The sequence below is a fragment of the Mustela lutreola genome, chromosome 16, assembly GCF_030435805.1.
Source record: "Mustela lutreola isolate mMusLut2 chromosome 16, mMusLut2.pri, whole genome shotgun sequence".
In the NCBI taxonomy this organism is placed as follows: domain Eukaryota; kingdom Metazoa; phylum Chordata; class Mammalia; order Carnivora; family Mustelidae; genus Mustela; species Mustela lutreola.
The window spans coordinates 29914302-29930952 of record NC_081305.1 but is presented as its reverse complement, the minus strand read 5'-3'; the positions used below and the strand labels follow the sequence as shown (position 1 = coordinate 29930952).

Below are 16651 nucleotides of genomic sequence, written 5' to 3'. Positions count from 1 at the left end.
ATAACTGGTAGCACCATCTGCTGGCCTACTTCCGCAGAAGGAGTCAGTATTTTTAACGACATCTCTAATATTCATGCTGATGCATTTTGATGCTTTGTGCATTCATTTCTTTCTGTGCTTTGTTGGAATCTGGCTATCTGCTTACAGCTATTGAGGAAACTCAGCTCTTCAGGAGGGGTGTACGGCCTTTTTCATACCTAAATAGGATGAACAGTGGATATAAACTTGCCAAGGCAGAAATGTGTTGATAAATCACAATGTGTGTTTGTGGAGGGTTGTGCATCTCTTGGTTGCAGCTTGCTAAATAGGCCATTTAGGAATCTTCTTTCAATGCTTTTTTCTTGAGCACTGCCTGGGGTGGTGAAAAAGCAGAGGGCAAGCCTTTGTCTGACGCCAAAAATGTCTTCAGTGAAGAGGCCAAGAGGAAGGGTAAGTGAAAGCCTGAATGAGTGGGAGGAGGAGGGGTTCTTTGGGCTAAAAGGCTAATGGGATTGAATAACCTTCCTTATTACTGGCTGCTGCTGCGGGAGTCGTACTGCATCGCCATCTTGAGCTTGTTGCTGTTTTCTCCAGTCTTGGTTATTTGTTATAGCCTGTAGGCCTTAAGGTGGCATTTTAGTCAGCGTTCTAAACCCTCCTTCCTTTCCCAGTGCTGCAGCACTGCTATGAAACCTTTGATGAGGCAGGTATAGAAAAGATATCCAGTGAAGCACACTGGAACCAGCATGAAAATGTGTGTGGAGATTCCTGGTGGTTTTTTCCTTTGCTATAGTCAGAGGCATGTTTACGGGTAAGAACATAACAAAACTGTGATCTAAGTCTCTGTGGGTGAATGCGTGTTTGAAGAAGAGATTCTTTTTTTAAATGCTGTTGATCTGCTTCCTGTGATATTGCTAAAATATTAATAATTTTAACGTCAAACTGTAAAACTTGGGGTTTTTTTTCCAGAATTGCTTGAGCCAAATAATTATGATATAGAAAGAGAGGGGAAAAAAAATCACATTTAACTCCTTCACGGAAAAACTAAAACTTTCTCTAATTTTAAGTATGGGAATGTCTGTTTACTAACTAGCTATGTTTCTGCATAGATTGCACATTTAAAAAATGATTTAAGTGATTTCAGGTTCTAGTTCTAATTTCGTGTGAAACAGAGAAGCTTTAGATTTCTAAAAATTATAATAAACCAAGGAGTAGTCACTCTAAATTAAAATTGCTATTTTAAATTTATTAATAATTTTCAGAGTTCTGGAGTCCTGAGGAGGAAAGAAAAGACTTAATTCAAATGCACAGAGTGTTTACAGGACAGAATTTGAATCAACTAATCAAGAACGCTGTGAAAATATCAGTGAATCTACATTATCTTTCTTTAACCTTCATTTTTAAAAGCAGTAGTTGAGCTTTTTATTTTATACCTACACTAATGTCCAGATCAGCAAACTGTTTTAATTTTAAATTTGTTTGTAGCACTCACATACTGGCTCACATATTTTACTTGAAGCATAATTTTAAATGTTTATTTATGTTAATTGTTAATTGTTTTGGTGTACTTTGATACACTGTATAAAAAGTATTTTGATTTCTCTAGCCTCCATCTTCCAAGAAGAGTGATGGTTCTGGGACATATACTAAGTTGCAGAATACCCAGGTGAGGATCATGTCCGAGAAGAAGCAGAGAAAAAAAGTGGAATCAGAAAGCAAGCAAGAAAAGGCTAATCGGATAATATCAGAGGCCATAGCAAAAGCAAAGGAACGTGGGGAACGCAATATTCCTCGAGTAATGAGTCCTGAAAACTTTCCTAGTGCTTCAGTTGAAGGAAAAGAAGAAAAGAAAGGTAGACGGATGAAATCGAAGCCAAAGGACAAAGAGAGCAAAAAAACAAAAACTTGTTCTAAGTTAAAAGAGAAGACAAAAATTGGGTAAGTTGGTTGAGAATTAAACTTAATTCCTTTGTATTTTTTTATCAAAGCGCAGTCTGTTCCATCTTTTACTTTTGATTTGTGTGTAATGTATTAACTCCCTCTTTGAAGTTTTAAGTTGTTAGATTTTGTGTGTACCTTATTTCCTTTTTTGAATGAATTGGGGAATATTCCAAGATTTACTGAATTTTACAGTTCTGCTATCGTAGCTTATTGTACGTTAATCTTAGTAAAAGGCATTTAAAGTAGAAAAATATTTCATACATAAAATGGAAAAAGGAAAACAAAACAAAACCCATTGTTGTGCCCATTCCAAATTCACTTTCTTGACAGAAAGTGCATTGAAATCCTGGATAAGATTTCTTTACCTCTTAGTTGTACTTCATTGGGCAGCTTATAGTTTGGAAATGTGAGATCCAATCTTTTCTCATAAACCCACAACTTTGGACTAAATGGAATGACAAGAAAACTAAGACCATTTAAATCAACTCTGAGTAGGTCTCAGCTCTTCCTGGTCTACTCCCTCACTGTCTTTCTGATTTACTTTATGTAATAAAGAGGCCAGGTGAGGATTAATGCTCCAAGACAATTATAAGGCCAAGGAATTGCTCTAGAAGGCTACATTAATCTTTGGTGTTTTTATTTGACTACTCATCTGATACATTTTCAAAAAATAAAATATAATAAATGTTAATATTTGTGTTGTATTTAAATTTTTGCATGCAAGGGTAAAAATAGCCCAAGGTCAACAGTTTAGAATTATTTTTGCAAGAATATTTTGTCATTTTTGAAGGCGTTATGTGAAATTTTAGATAAAGTGTTTAATCTGGTTTTTTTCCACACAAAGTACATAGTAAAGAATTTCTTTATTATGAAAATCTTCATTTGCTTAAGAAATAATTGATACATTATATAGATATTTAGAACTAATACAAATTTGTAAAAAAAATTAATTCTCAGCATTTTAAATGTAGCCACCAAACTGAATTATATTGTCATATCCTGAGGCCTTTCAGTCCAAACCATTAAATAACATGGGCTCTCTTGTCATAATAGAGCAGTGAGTAATGTTTGTGATTTTCATATTTTATTTGCAGACAGCAAAAATGAAATTTGAAAGTTAAATTTGTGCTCCTGTTATATTTAAAGGTTTTGGCATGAAAGTATCTTATTTTTCCAATATTATGTCTAGTTTTAATTAGGAAATCCCATATTTAATCCTTTAATGTATTAAGAACTAGTATAATTTAAGTTTTCTAGTTTCAACTTATATGGAGACATAGGCAAAGTGCTTGTATATACTATTTGGACGGGCATTAAAAAAAATAGTGCACAAACTAAGAGAAACTGGTAGGGAAACTTCAAAAGTTACAATAAGTTTAAATTTGGGAGGGAATAGGTGGAGGCAAAAGATACCAGAAATGAATGTGTTTCAAGAAAACAATGTACATAAGGGGAAATTAGAAACAGTCATAACAGAGAGAAACTGGATTTTTGAAACATGTGAATATGATAGGGAGTAGTAATATATTGCAGTAGAATGTCTGACTTATTCTGTGATCTTTATATTTTTGTTAGAAATAGGTAGATTATTAGTAACATTTTAATATTGCACAGCATTGGTCAATTTAGTAGTTGTGTTTAGAGTGTTTGTGAGAAAATAGGTGAAAATTGTATTGGAAGGATAAATACATGGCAAGACACTGAACAGTTGCCAGAAAAAAACTTATTGAGAGTGTAAGAGCATCCTTTTGATAAAGGAATTTATAAGTTGCAGCCCCATAAAGTAAAATGGAAGTAGAATGGAGGTTTGCCTTATATATTGTTTATAAGCTGTTGCAGTAAAACAGTGACTTCTTGGTCATCTTTATCAGATAAAGATTATCATGTTGGAGGAACATAGTTGGAAATGAAATTCATTAAAACCTAGAGTTCCTATCCTAGTCAATTGAAATGTTACTGTACTTTCCAATAAGCTGGTATATTTAAATTTTGAATTTTTAAATTTCTGTGAAGTCATTTAAATAGTTAAGTTTAGGTTGTGTAATTTTAATTAACAGCATTTTATGATATATTAAACATATTTGTGTGTGAAAATTTTATTTTTGTTCGTTTGAGAAGAATTGGGCTATTGCCACTATCAAAAGACAAATGCCAGATAAAGTTGAAGGGAATGTATGCTGGAGCTTAACCGCCAGCAGTGAAACAGAAATTCTGAGAGTAGCTAAATTTGTAAACGCTAAGCTATGGTTGATGTATAGTCAGAGCTGGTGTTCATTTCACCCACACTTGTAGTTTGATATGGTCTAGAAAGAGGAAAACTAGTACTGCTTCTGCTTACTAGTATGTTTGAAACCTTTCTATCATTTCTGCTACTCTTGTAGATTAATTTTTAAAAAAATACAAGGAGAAAGGGCCCTTTTTAGAGCCCTTGAGTATAGTCTCCTTTCATCTTTACACCTCTGTGAGTTACATTGGCACACAGTGTGCTAATTGGATTAAGATCGTTGGCTTTGGAGCCAGGAGCATTTGTCCAAATCCCAGTTTTGTCACCTACAAGCAGTGTGACCCTGGACAAATACTTAACCTCTCCAACCTTTAATTTCTTCCTGTGTAAAAAGGGGATAATGATAGTACTTGCCTCATGGTGTTATTTTAGGGATAAAATGATTTAACAGCATGTAAAGCATATGGAGCTGTACCCAGAATTTAATAAATGTTAGTCATTATTTTCTGAAAACATAAATAGCATGCAGCTATTTAGGGAGAAGGCTGCGGCCAAGAGCCACACCCCTTTCTTCAAGCCTAAAGTTTCACTGGTCTGCCTAAGTTCTCTATCCATTAAGGCTCTTTTCCAAGATAGGACCAGTTAAAAAGTTAGGCAGACAGTGTTCACTTCGGTAGCACGTCTACTTAAACAAAAAAAAATCAAGCAGAAAAACTAAAACAGTTGCTAATTGTTAAGAGGGGTAATAGTTTAACTTTTTTAATGTCTTTTTAAGCATGCGAGCATGCTTCTGTTTATCAGGTAGCTAGGGTAGCATTTAAGAGAGGTAAATTTTATTTGCAATTTGCAATTATGTGGAAGGGAGTGAGTTGAAATGGCAAGCGTAAAATAACGAAGTGATGTAGGGTAACAGCCTTTTTCTACTTTAATGTTGGTCATGATCTTGGCAGTCAGGTTCTAACAAGCTGCCTTTCAACCTAGAGTAGCAGATATTTCTTTAGTATTAAGATGCTCCATGAATGGAATGGCATGAATTTTATGGAATGAATGAATGAGTAAGAGATTAAATATTAAATGTTACCAAATGGCTGAATTTGATTTGTTAAATCAAAAATAGAAATGGCAAGCTAATCCTTCACTGAAACCACAGGGACATAGCTAATGGTTTAAGTAATAGTAGAGCATTAGAGTCAAAAATAAATTCATTCTAAGACTTTAGAATTTTCTTATGGTTCTATTTGAGATTATATAGTAGTATATCACATGATTTAATAAGAGCATTTTTAAATTTATGGTTTATAACTTTAACATTTAAATTAATGTTTCCATGTTGTCAATTAGAACTTACTTCTGTGTGTTACAGATTGTTGGATTGGCATAGGTAGAATGATTTTGATACTTAAAGTGTTTTGTGGCTCTATAAATTTAATCAGCCCTTCATGATTAGACTTATTTTCTTTTTTGTATTCATAATTATTCTTTCTGTTGCTAGGCATCAGGTGGCTAGAAGTAGCTTTTCTCTTGAGTGAAAGCAGAAAACTCTGAGTTAGGAAGTATTTATCAAATTCAAGCAGAAATTAAGGATGTTGGGACTCATGGGTGGCTCATTTGGTTGGGCCTCTGCCTTCTATCAGGTTATCATTCCAAGGGCCTGCAATCGAGTCCTTCATTGGGCTCTTTGTTCAGCCAGAAGCCTGCTTCTCCCTCTGCTTGCTGTTCCCCCTGCTTGTGCACGTGCTTTCTCTCTCTCTCTGGTAAATACATGAATAAAATCTTAAAAAAAAAAAAAGGGAAGAAGGAAATTAAGGACATCATATTATAAGGAAAAACAATAAAACATAATTCTGAAATTATATTGTGCCCTTTTTTGCTGTAGTTTGTTTGAGTCCCCAAAAAGAAAGAAGGAAAATAACATTTATTAATTACCTTGCATTGTATATATACATATATATGTATATGTGTTTTTAAAATAAAACTAACATGTCAGTTTGTCCATATGCATGTCTGTAGAGATACATTTACATCTAAATAAAATATATAAGGGAAAATGAATTAACAAACTCTGAGGGAAAATATAATGGGTCATCAGAAATTGGGAATTTTCACTTCGTAGTCCATGTTGTTAATAAAGTAACAAATGAGACCCTGATTGCATGTATTCAAAATAAGAATTTAATATCTGGATAAAATACAAATATATTAACTAATTGTTTCTTGGCATCTGACCAAAAAAAACCCTGAAAAATATATGGTATAAATTTATTACATTTTTTAAGATTATTAATCATATACAATTAATAGTCTTTAGAGGTTCTATAATTTTTAAATGTCAAACAGGTAAAATGTTTTATTGACTTCCTTCCTTAGATCTAAGCTTAAACTCAGTGAAAATCTGAAACACATTCATCTGTAGAAAGAATTGATACAGCCTATAATATTTGTTATGAATTCAATGAAGATTTGCAGTTCCATTTTTAAGAACTATATCTTTACATAAAATGTATTAGTAAGGCCTGTTGTTAGCAAACAATGTGTTGTTGTTTGCTAACAACATTGATGTCATTGATTATAATGCTTGCCGTTATTTTTTTTTTAAAGATTTTATTTATTTATTTGACAGATGGAGGTCACAAGTAGAGAGGTAGGCAGAGAGAGGGGGGGAGAAGCAGGCACCCCATGGAGCAGAGAGCCCAAATGTGGGGCTCGATCCCAGGACCCTGGGATCATGACCCGAGCCAAAGGCAGAGGCTTAACCCACCAAGCCACCCAGGCGCCCCAAGGCATGCCATTATTGTATGTGTCAGTAAGAAAGAAAAAAAATATTGCCAGTTAAAACTATGGCTCATGTTTGAGTATTAAATGAATCTTGATTTCATAGATGTTAATATGTGGGGAAAATATGTATCTTAGAACCATGTAAAGTTTTCGATTTAATGCTCCTACTCTGTCCATATTTTTCAACATAAACACCCTTCTCTTTTTAAAAAAGAAGTAATTTTTAAGAATAAGAAACTGTGTTAATATATTGACCATGATTATTAATACTTAGCTAATACTTGTATCCCTAGTAACTGTATGAAACAACTCAGTGAATTCAACTTTTTTAAAAAATCCTATCTGCCCTTCAACAGGAAGTAATTTATAGTCCAAGTTACCAAGAGCATACAAGACAATGTTACTTTCACAAACTGAAGGATTAACTAAAATAAAGGACCCTTTTAAAACTTGCTTTTCCCAGAGGAGTTTAAGCTGGAGTCTTGAGTTGACCCTTAAAATGGAGAAATTTCACCAGATTTAAAGTGTTTCTTTTTTTTTAAAGTTTATATTTTATAACTTTAAAAATAGCCACAGTGTCTTTCTTTCACTTGGCTTGCAAAAAAAAAAAAAAACAAACAAACAAAAAAAACTTATAATGTGAAATAGTATTTTTGCTTGTTCCCTTCACTTATGATGAATTGGATGCATTAATTACAACAAATGGATTAATTGGGGAAGATTCATTGTTTGTCCAATTATTGCAATGAGAGAATCAACAGGGGGCAATTACAGATTGACACTGTAGAATGCAGCTTGTTACCCAGCCTCTACTAATAAACATGTGGGCAGGATTCAGATGAGTGCATAAATTACATCTGAAAATCAAATATAGATGTCAAGTATAAACATGGAGATTTTCTAGTGCAAATGAATTAACATTTCAAATTTATACTTAGTTTGAAATTGCCCTTTGCTGTCTGAAACAAGCTATGTTTTGATATTTAGTTCTTTTACTTGCCGGAGTATCTATTGCTGCAATTTGCTGACATTGATAACAGAGCCCTTTAATGCTTTAAAAAAACAAAACTTGCAAAAAGCCTTTATTATTCACATATTCTGTATTTGGCACTTTACTTAGGTGATATTTCTAAGAATAGCAAACTGTCAGTTTATTTGAAGAATGTATCTATAGTGAACTTTTAGTTTCATTTATAATGATATTTTATAATTTGTATAGTAGACTCTTTGTGATCCTTGTTGGAAGAATGGAATGCTCTTTGGTAATTGGGTATTTTATTTAGCTGATTTCATTTTATTTTTCTACTTTTGGATTATCTGATTTCTCTCACATAATATTTATGGCAAACATTTGTCCTAATACAGGCAGTAGAGGTTTCTGGTTGTTTGAAAATCAGATAAACTTTAACCTTAATAGTTTACTAAGAGATAATAATAGTTTCATATTTGTTGGTACCCCTTAAGCTATGTATATTTATTAACTGTAAGTATCTGCTGACTGGTTGAAATGCAGTGTTATTTTATTATAAAATCAGTAAGATATTGGAAATAGTAGACTAGGAATAAAGAGACCTTTGTTGTCCTTTACTAAACTTGAGACTTGGGCATTTTATTTCACCTTTTGGAGCTAAACCTTCCATATTAGTATATTGGGACTAGCACCTTATCTATCTCAGCGTTTTTCTCAGGATCAACCAAGATACTGTAGGCAAAAGCACTTTGGTGTGTTTTAAGTGCTCTATAAATATAAAATCACTATATTATCCTGAATATTTGTTTTCAGAGTTTTCTATGATAGTAACCCTGAACCAGTGGTTCCCAAACCTGGTGGAACATCAGAATCTTTTAGGGAATTTTTTAGAAGTCTGATTGGAATCCCACTTAACTAGATCAGAAACCTGAGGTTGGGACCAGCAAATCTGTATTTTTCTTTCTCTTTTTCCCCACTTTTTACTTTGAACTAATCTCAGAATTGCAGAAATAGGTCAGAGTTCCTTTAGGCCCTTCACCCAGCTTCCTCAAATGTTAACATCTTATATAACCAAAGCACGATTATCAAAAACCCAGAAAAAAACACTTGTGCAATTCTATTAACTTTGATACCTCACGCACATTTTGTTAGTTGTTCCATTGTTTTGGCCAAGATCCTACATTTCACAGTGTTGTCATCCCTCCTTACACTCCTCCAATTTGGGATGATTCCTCAGTCTCTGTGTTTTATAAATTTGTGTGTGTGTGTGTGTGTGTGTGTGTGTGTGTGTGTGTGTGTGTGTGTGTGTGTGTGTGTAGAATGCCTCTCTGTTTGGGTTTGTCTGATAATTTCTGATTAGGAATCCTTATTTTTAACCGCCTTCTAATGAAGCCTAGCTCTCACACATTTAGGAATTACTCATCAATATCAATCTAATCTTTGTTCCCCTTTGTAATGTCCCCTATATACCATTTTAGAACTGTACAATAAGCCAGTATGACTTCATTGTTTTCAAGAGTCAGTGTTCCGTGTTAGCAACCCTAGTTTTTAAATCTTAAAATATGTCTGTATTTTACTCAGAAATAGATCAGTCAAGCATGACTTAATGTTTTAGAATCGCCTTTTTCCTACCATGGAAATGTACCATTTTTTAACAGAAAGGACATGTGTAAATATTTTGAACTCTGTAAGGCTTAATAGGAAACTACTATATCTGAAATATCTCTTAAAAAGTTAGGATTTAAAAAAGATTTTTGCATAGGTTAAGAATGGTTGATGAGTTTATGAAATAAGATGCTCTTCCAGGCCTGTAGAACAGCTTGGAAGAAAATACAGAATATATGGAAAACATAATTTAAAAGGTCCTTTTTTGTGTTGAAGAACATTTTCAAGTAATTAGTATAATGAAGGTTTATCCTAAGGTATTATGGGCAATGTTTTTACTAAGACCTACCCTCCTCTGCAAAAAAGGGTAGGTATCTGAGATTCATAGGGGGGCACGGCACTTCTTTTCTAGAGATTTAGGTAATATTTATCTATAAAAATATTTGAGCAGATGGCAGAATGCATCCCATATATATTTCTACTATCTAATTTTACTTAAGAGTTATCCCTGATCTTTCCACTGAATACCACCTGGGCAGGTGCCTTGGGCTTTATTGTGTAATCACAAGGAGCATCAAGCTTACCCATCAAGGAGGAGACTTCCAGTATTGTTTCTTGATCTAGAAGCTGGTTACACATTTATGTTCATTTCAGAAAATACACAAAGCTGTTCTCTTTTGATGTGTGCACTTTTCTGAACTTACATAATACTTTCATATTAGAAGACAGGTTTAGGAAAAGTGAGGGGTTGCCTTTGGGAACATTTTGAGAGCTTCGGTTCAAGCTCTGGAGTGAGGCATACGTAATTTTTATCTCTAGTCTTACTTTCCGTGTGACTTTGAGCAAGGCATTTAACTTTCCTCAGCCTCCATTTCCTCCTCTTATAAAATGCTTGTATTCACTTCTTGGAATGGTATGAACATGAAATGAGAGAATGCATGTTAAAGTCAACAGAGACCGCCTCCATAAACAATGGCTAAATGGAAGCTTTGAAGATGTAAAGGAGTTCCAAGAGGTCAGATAACCGTGGGTTGAGGACTGAAAATGAAATAGTCCATATAGGCAGACGAGGAGGAGGAAGAACAAGATCCTGTGGTATGTAACAGTAGATAGGACCTCAAGGGAGAGTTTTATGTGAGCAGGGAAACCCGAGTAAGGAAAAGAGACCAGAAGAGGGAAGAAGTGACCAGTGAAAGTGGTGAGAGGGAATGAAATACAAGCATGGTTGGTTCCTTCATGTTGTTTCAGGAGATCTTTTCGTACTCCCTCTGAGTTCCTAGTTCCAACAGGAGCTGCGTTTGTACTCTTACTTGCTTTCTTCACGAAGTCCAAAGAGTGCAAGTGAGATACCCAGTAAAAATCATCCTTCTCCTGTTGAAGGTGGTAATCATGCCATACAAGAAGCATGTAGGTGTGACTCTTTCCAGAGGTTTCTTGCCTCATATCCAGTCATCCAGTCAGTGAGCATGTCTGTTGATTGTGCCTCCATAATAAAGTTATGCTTTTCTTCTTCCCCTCCCATCCACACAGCGTGGCCCTGTGTTGCACTCTTTATACCTCACTCGAGTTGTCATCTTCCTGACTGCTGGTTTCCCTGCCTTGCGTTTCTCTTCTTCTGGTTGCATTGCTCTCTTGTTTGAAATTCTTCCCCCCACCAATTTTATTGAGGTATAATTGACATATAACATTGTGTATTCATTTAAGGTGTACAGTCCAGTAATTTGACATATGTTCCTATCGCAGAGCTGTCGCCATCACCTCACTAGTTACAAATATTTTTCTCATGACGAGAACTTTGAAGATTCATTCTCCTAGCAACTTTCAAATACACAGTGCAGTATTGTTAACTGTGATCACCATGCTGTATGTTAAATCCGTAGAACCTATTTGTGTAAAAGTCTCATAGCTTCCAAATGCTTTATTACTTTTTTTCGTGTATTCAGAATATCTCCAAGCCGTTTGTTGTCAGTGGCAAACAAGACATTCTGTTTCAGGGGCGCCTGGGTGGCTCAGTGGTTTGGGCTGCTGCCTTTGGCGCGGGTCATGATCTCAGGGTCCTGGGATCGAGCCCCGCATCGGGCTCTCTGCTCCTCAGGAAGCCTGCTTCCCTCTTTCTCTCTCTCTGCCTGCCTCTCTGCCTACTTGTGATCTCTGTCTGTCAAATAAATAAATAAAATCTTTAAAAAAAAAAAAAAAAGACATTCTGTTTCAGTTCCTGCCCTGCGGAGCTTAAAAGCTGGCCTTAAGCTAAAATGTTAATTCCTTACATGTCATACAGGATCTTCTGTGATCGTCCGCCTGTCTAGATGACCATCTCTCTCTGCTTCCTCCTCCTGCAGTGCTTTGTGGCTCTCTGACATGCTCTGGTCCCTGTGTATTTCTCTCATTCTTCTCTAATACCCCCCTGCCTGGAATGCACCCTTTGTCTTCTTTCACTACCAGTTGAACTCCCTTTTATCATTCATTTCCTGTCTCCAACTTTACCTTTTCTGTAAAGGTACTCCTTTACAGCAGACAGAAGCACTTCTTTTGTGTTCACATTCCATCCAGTGCTAACTTCCAGTTCTGCGTTTGAACCCTGTTCATATTTTAACCCTGTTCATATTTAACGTTAGGGACTGTGTCTGCTTGATCTTCAAATCCTAGAACCTGGAAGTGTCTGGCATATAATAATTAGAGGTTCGTTCAGAAAGCACCGTGTCAGGACTTTGCTAAGAACTCATTTGCATTATCCCACTTACTTCTCAACAACAGTAGAGGTAGCTATTATAGGATCCCTGTGTTCCTGGAAGGGAAACTAAGGCTAAAAGAGATCTAACGATTTGCCAGGTGTCTTACAGATAAGCAAATGGTAGAATCACATTTAAAATCTTTGATGCTGGTGCACCTGTGTGGCTAAGTTGTTAAGCGTCTACCTTTAGCTCAGGTCATGATCCTTGGGTTCTGGGACCCTGGGATCGAGCTCTGCATCAGGCTCCTGCTCAGCGGGAAGCCTGTTTCTCCCTCTCCCGCACCCCCTGCCTGTGTTCCTCTCTCACTGTATCTTTGTCAAAGACATAAGTAAAATCTTAAAAAAAAAAAATCTTTGATGCTATGATTTCAAAGTGTGTGCTCTTAACCTTCAAGTTCTCCCACATCAATAAGTAATTGTTGAAGAAAATTCTTCTATGTTTCTGATACATCATACTTGAAAATATTTGGGGAAATTTCCTCTGTTTGGAATATAAATATCTAAAATAGAATTTCCCTGATTAGCAATTAGCGTGGTTTATGATTAGTATGGTGCTTCAAAATCATACCCTCTCATCTATTTTACCAGAATAAGGAAATGTCAGAGCTCTGTACTTTCTACCTTGATAAGGAAAAAAAACTAAAAGCACATTTTCTTTTTAAACATTAGTATTTCGTGTGTCTGTGTATACATACTAATATGTATACACACATATGCATATATATATATATACACATACATATATATATATGAGAGAGACAGGCAAACTGTGGAAATAATTTTTAAAATGAAAAAAGAGTTTTTAACTCTTTAGGAACATATAGTACAGCTAGGATAAGCCGTAGCATAAATGAAATAATTAAAGGACAATTCATTTTTAAAGTGTTTTAAGTAAGGGAGAAATTAGGGAAAAAATAGTCAAGGCTTCTAGGGAATAAGTGGGATATAAGGACATTAAGTGGAATTTGAATTTCGTAAGGGGTAGAAGGGAGAAAACCCCATTCCAAATCTATAAGACAATAAGCGAATTATTTTAATTAGTAAATACGGTTGTAGCACTTGACCTTTTTTCTCCCATGAAAAATAATTTTGAGCTTGAGAAATAAGGGATAGAACTTGAGTGCCCTTCTGTGCTTAAAAGTATGTTAACTGTAACATTGGTTTGTGTTTGTTCCATTAGAATGCAGTTCTTGTCTTGAAAACGCCATTATGGATTTCATGATAATTACCCTCTGTGGTTGAACATTCATGTGATATGAAATGGAAAAAAGTTTATCATTGCAATCTTAATATGACAACAAATGGAAAAAGGCAGAGAGTTCATACTGTTTACTCTTTTCCTCTTGAAACAGCAAACTCATTATTACATTGGGTAAGAAACAAAAAAGAAAGAATGAGTCTTCAGATGAGATGTCTGATACAGAGCAGATGCCACAGCATACGTGCAAAGAGGAAGACTCTCAAGTGAGTACTGCATTTGTTTTCTGAGAAATGAAGCACGGATAGAATTATCTAGACAGCCTAAAACTGCTTTATACTGTAGTTTAGTAGGAAAACTACATTTTATTAGATGGTAGAACTCGAAGACAGCATTATGATAATATGCTCCTAGTAGTATTACTGTAGAATGTCCAACCTGGGAGGAAACTTACGTACCCTCTCTAAACCCTTATTTTTCACACAGTAAAACCAAGTCCCGGAGAGGTTAAGTAATTGTCCAAAGTCCCTGATGGCTTTTAGCATGGAGAAATATCTAGTGATATTATTCTGTACTTATAGAGTGCTTTTGAATGAACTTAAGGATGGAGATCCTAAGTTTTAGAATCACATACAGTGATAGAGCAAATGGCTCAAATCATTCCTAGAGATAATTCCTTTGGTCTGCTTCTGTCAAAGAAAAGATAACCAGTTCCATTAAAAATCCCCTAATGTAGACAAGCATACTGTGCATTTTGCCTTTTTTTTTATAGGTGGTTATTCAAACTAACCTTGTGAAGTTTAAAAAAAAAATGTTTATTTATATATATTTATAGGGAAGGTCATAATAATTCAGGCCACCCTCTGCTCTCTAATAATTTAAGTACAACTCTAGGCCGTATGGGTGGTGGCAGTTGTTGAATTACGGGGCCAGAAAGCCCCTGAATGGCCTTTCTTCTTCCTTATGCAGCTTCTTATCCAATGGGAGAGTAGTGGCTCAAGGCTCCTGGGCTGCTGCAAGAGTTGAGGTAAGGGCAGTAACTGAGCTCCTAATATTATATGGCCTGGCTTTTTTGTCACATGTTATCCTTCACTCAGGCAGACTTACAGTTACCTTATTCACCATGAGAAAATTCAGTTTAATTTTTAACTAGCATAAGGCTGGCCATTTTTCCATTATGTAATTACCAAACAAAGAAATGGTAGAATAGGTTAATGTGCACATTTCTTCCATACCTTTCATTACAGTGTTAGTTGTTTGACAGGCATGTTGCTTTAACCCAGAAATTTAAATGGAGAAGAAAAGAAATATTTTATAGAAAATGATTGCAAATCTGTATTATTGATATATTTAAATGTATAATATGAATGATGGAGAGGTCCGTGTCGTTTTCAACCACCAGGGACCATCAAGATTTGAAAGCTGAAAAGTAATTTAAGTTTCAGGCTTGGAGTCTGGTGGAAATCTAAAAATCTGAATGTGATAATTAATTTTTTATCTTTAATCTTAATACACAGTACTTCAGTAGTTTGACTGTATTTGCAGACTTCATTTAAAAAAAAAAAACCTGCAGCACATTATATTAGGATTATTATAGGAAACAATGTGTTACCATAACAAAGTATTAGGCATATACGAGTGTATTTCTGACCGCTTACATGAAGTGTTGTGGACTGATCCATTGAAGCCTCTAAGACAGAAGAAAAAAAGCTGGAAAAAAGACATTCGAAGAAAGAATTTGTCACTATTTTAAATTGTACTTTGAAAACATTAAGAGAAAGAAAGCCAGAAAAAAGCACATCAGCTAAAATGTATACACCAAATTAGTTTTTATATTTTTAAAGTAGTAGCGATACTACATGACAGAGAAAGTAATTTGATGAAAATGGTGCCTCGTTTGGCTCTGCCTGATGTGTAACTGGGTACTTTAGGAGAATATAATTTATTCCATTGTAATGATTCCAGCTGTAATCTTATAATATCTATGATAACCTTATAATATTCCAGCTATAATCATATAACTCAGACTTTTTAATTAATCTTTTAGACTGATAAAGTCTTCATGAGGGTGCAGTTTACAAATTTATTGCTCTCGTTTTATCTTGTGAAGAATCAATTAAATTTGCACTTTTGAGAGTTCAAAGGATTCTTTCAGGCCACTAATTTACAATTTACTGAAGACCTAAGTGAGCCATCTCAGAGAACTAATAGATGCCTAAATGACCAGAAAGGAAACTTAAATGCTGAAAACATGAGACAAAATCTTCTAAGAGTATACTGAATTATTCTTAGCTTTGCGCAGTGGCAGTATCGTAGCCAATGAGGTTTATCCAAGGCGCGATTATTGCTAATTGAATTATTCTTAAACTTCATTATTTAGAAGATTTATGCCCAGTGAGACATAACATTGGTAATACATGTTATTGTTAGAACAATAAATGCCATTGTTGGTTTATTAATTTAAACTATTCTTCAACATTCAGAGCCATATGATAACTGTTGTAGAACTCTAAATATTCCTGTAGCCTTGTATTAGACTAGATATCCATAGACTTTTTCTCTCAAGTAATAATAAAAATTAGTGTTTTGTTTTGTTTTTGTTTTCAAAATAAGATGTGGGAAAATTTGGGTTTCTAGAAGTCCTTTTATTATAACTTTTATAGCCACCTTCCCTGGCTCCCATATTAACAGAAGTGTAACTTTGAGTTTTGAAAATGTAAATGTCTTCATGGCCAAGAGATGGTGAGACCCATCCTAAATGAGCCATGAAGTTATCTGCTCTATTTGGCTAAGCTAACTTACCATATTAGTGCCTTTCTTTCTCACCATAGTCCACAACTCAAGAGAAAGAAGCAAAGTAAGGTCAAAAGCCACTGTCAATTTTTTGGATGCAGATAACAGTTTCTCCCCAGCCTTCTGTACTGACTGAGCCATCTTTGTCATGGCTGTGGAAATAGGAAAGGCCTGCCAAATTGAGGATTTGGCAGAAACCAAAAAGAAAATACGTGGGTTATTTTGCAGGTTACATTGTGGGGAAATGTCATGGGAGTTACTAAACATGTAAAAGAAAAAGAAAAAAAATGTAAAAGAAAAAGGAAGAAGGGGTAGATTTACCAAATATTGAGCAATAGAAAAGTTGGCTGAGATGCCTCCACCCATGAAATTTTAAAGAGGTGAAAAAAAGCAAACCTAAGTCTTTTGAAATTGTCAGGCCAACGTGAGATTCTG

At 35.0% G+C, this 16651-nt stretch overlaps 1 protein-coding gene and 1 non-coding gene across 13 annotated transcripts in view; both read left to right on the top strand.

Moving 5' to 3' along the window:
- CHD9 (chromodomain helicase DNA binding protein 9) overlaps positions 1 to 16651 on the top strand; it is a 225627-nt gene that overhangs the window by 123366 nt on the left and 85610 nt on the right. For 9 of the 12 annotated variants that reach the window (XM_059152717.1, XM_059152723.1, XM_059152721.1 and 6 more), the window contains 2 exons: positions 1586 to 1917; positions 13578 to 13689. In XM_059152717.1, coding sequence (XP_059008700.1) covers positions 1586 to 1917; positions 13578 to 13689 — 444 coding nt within the window. Of the gene's footprint in view, positions 1 to 33; positions 430 to 529; positions 791 to 1585; positions 1918 to 13577; positions 13690 to 16651 lie in introns of those variants that run through there. The other 3 variants (XM_059152727.1, XM_059152725.1, XM_059152728.1) reach the window with 2 other exon arrangements.
- On the top strand, positions 15714 to 15850 carry LOC131819047 (U4 spliceosomal RNA). The gene has a single exon (XR_009349040.1). It is a non-coding gene; the product is annotated as a U4 spliceosomal RNA (small nuclear RNA).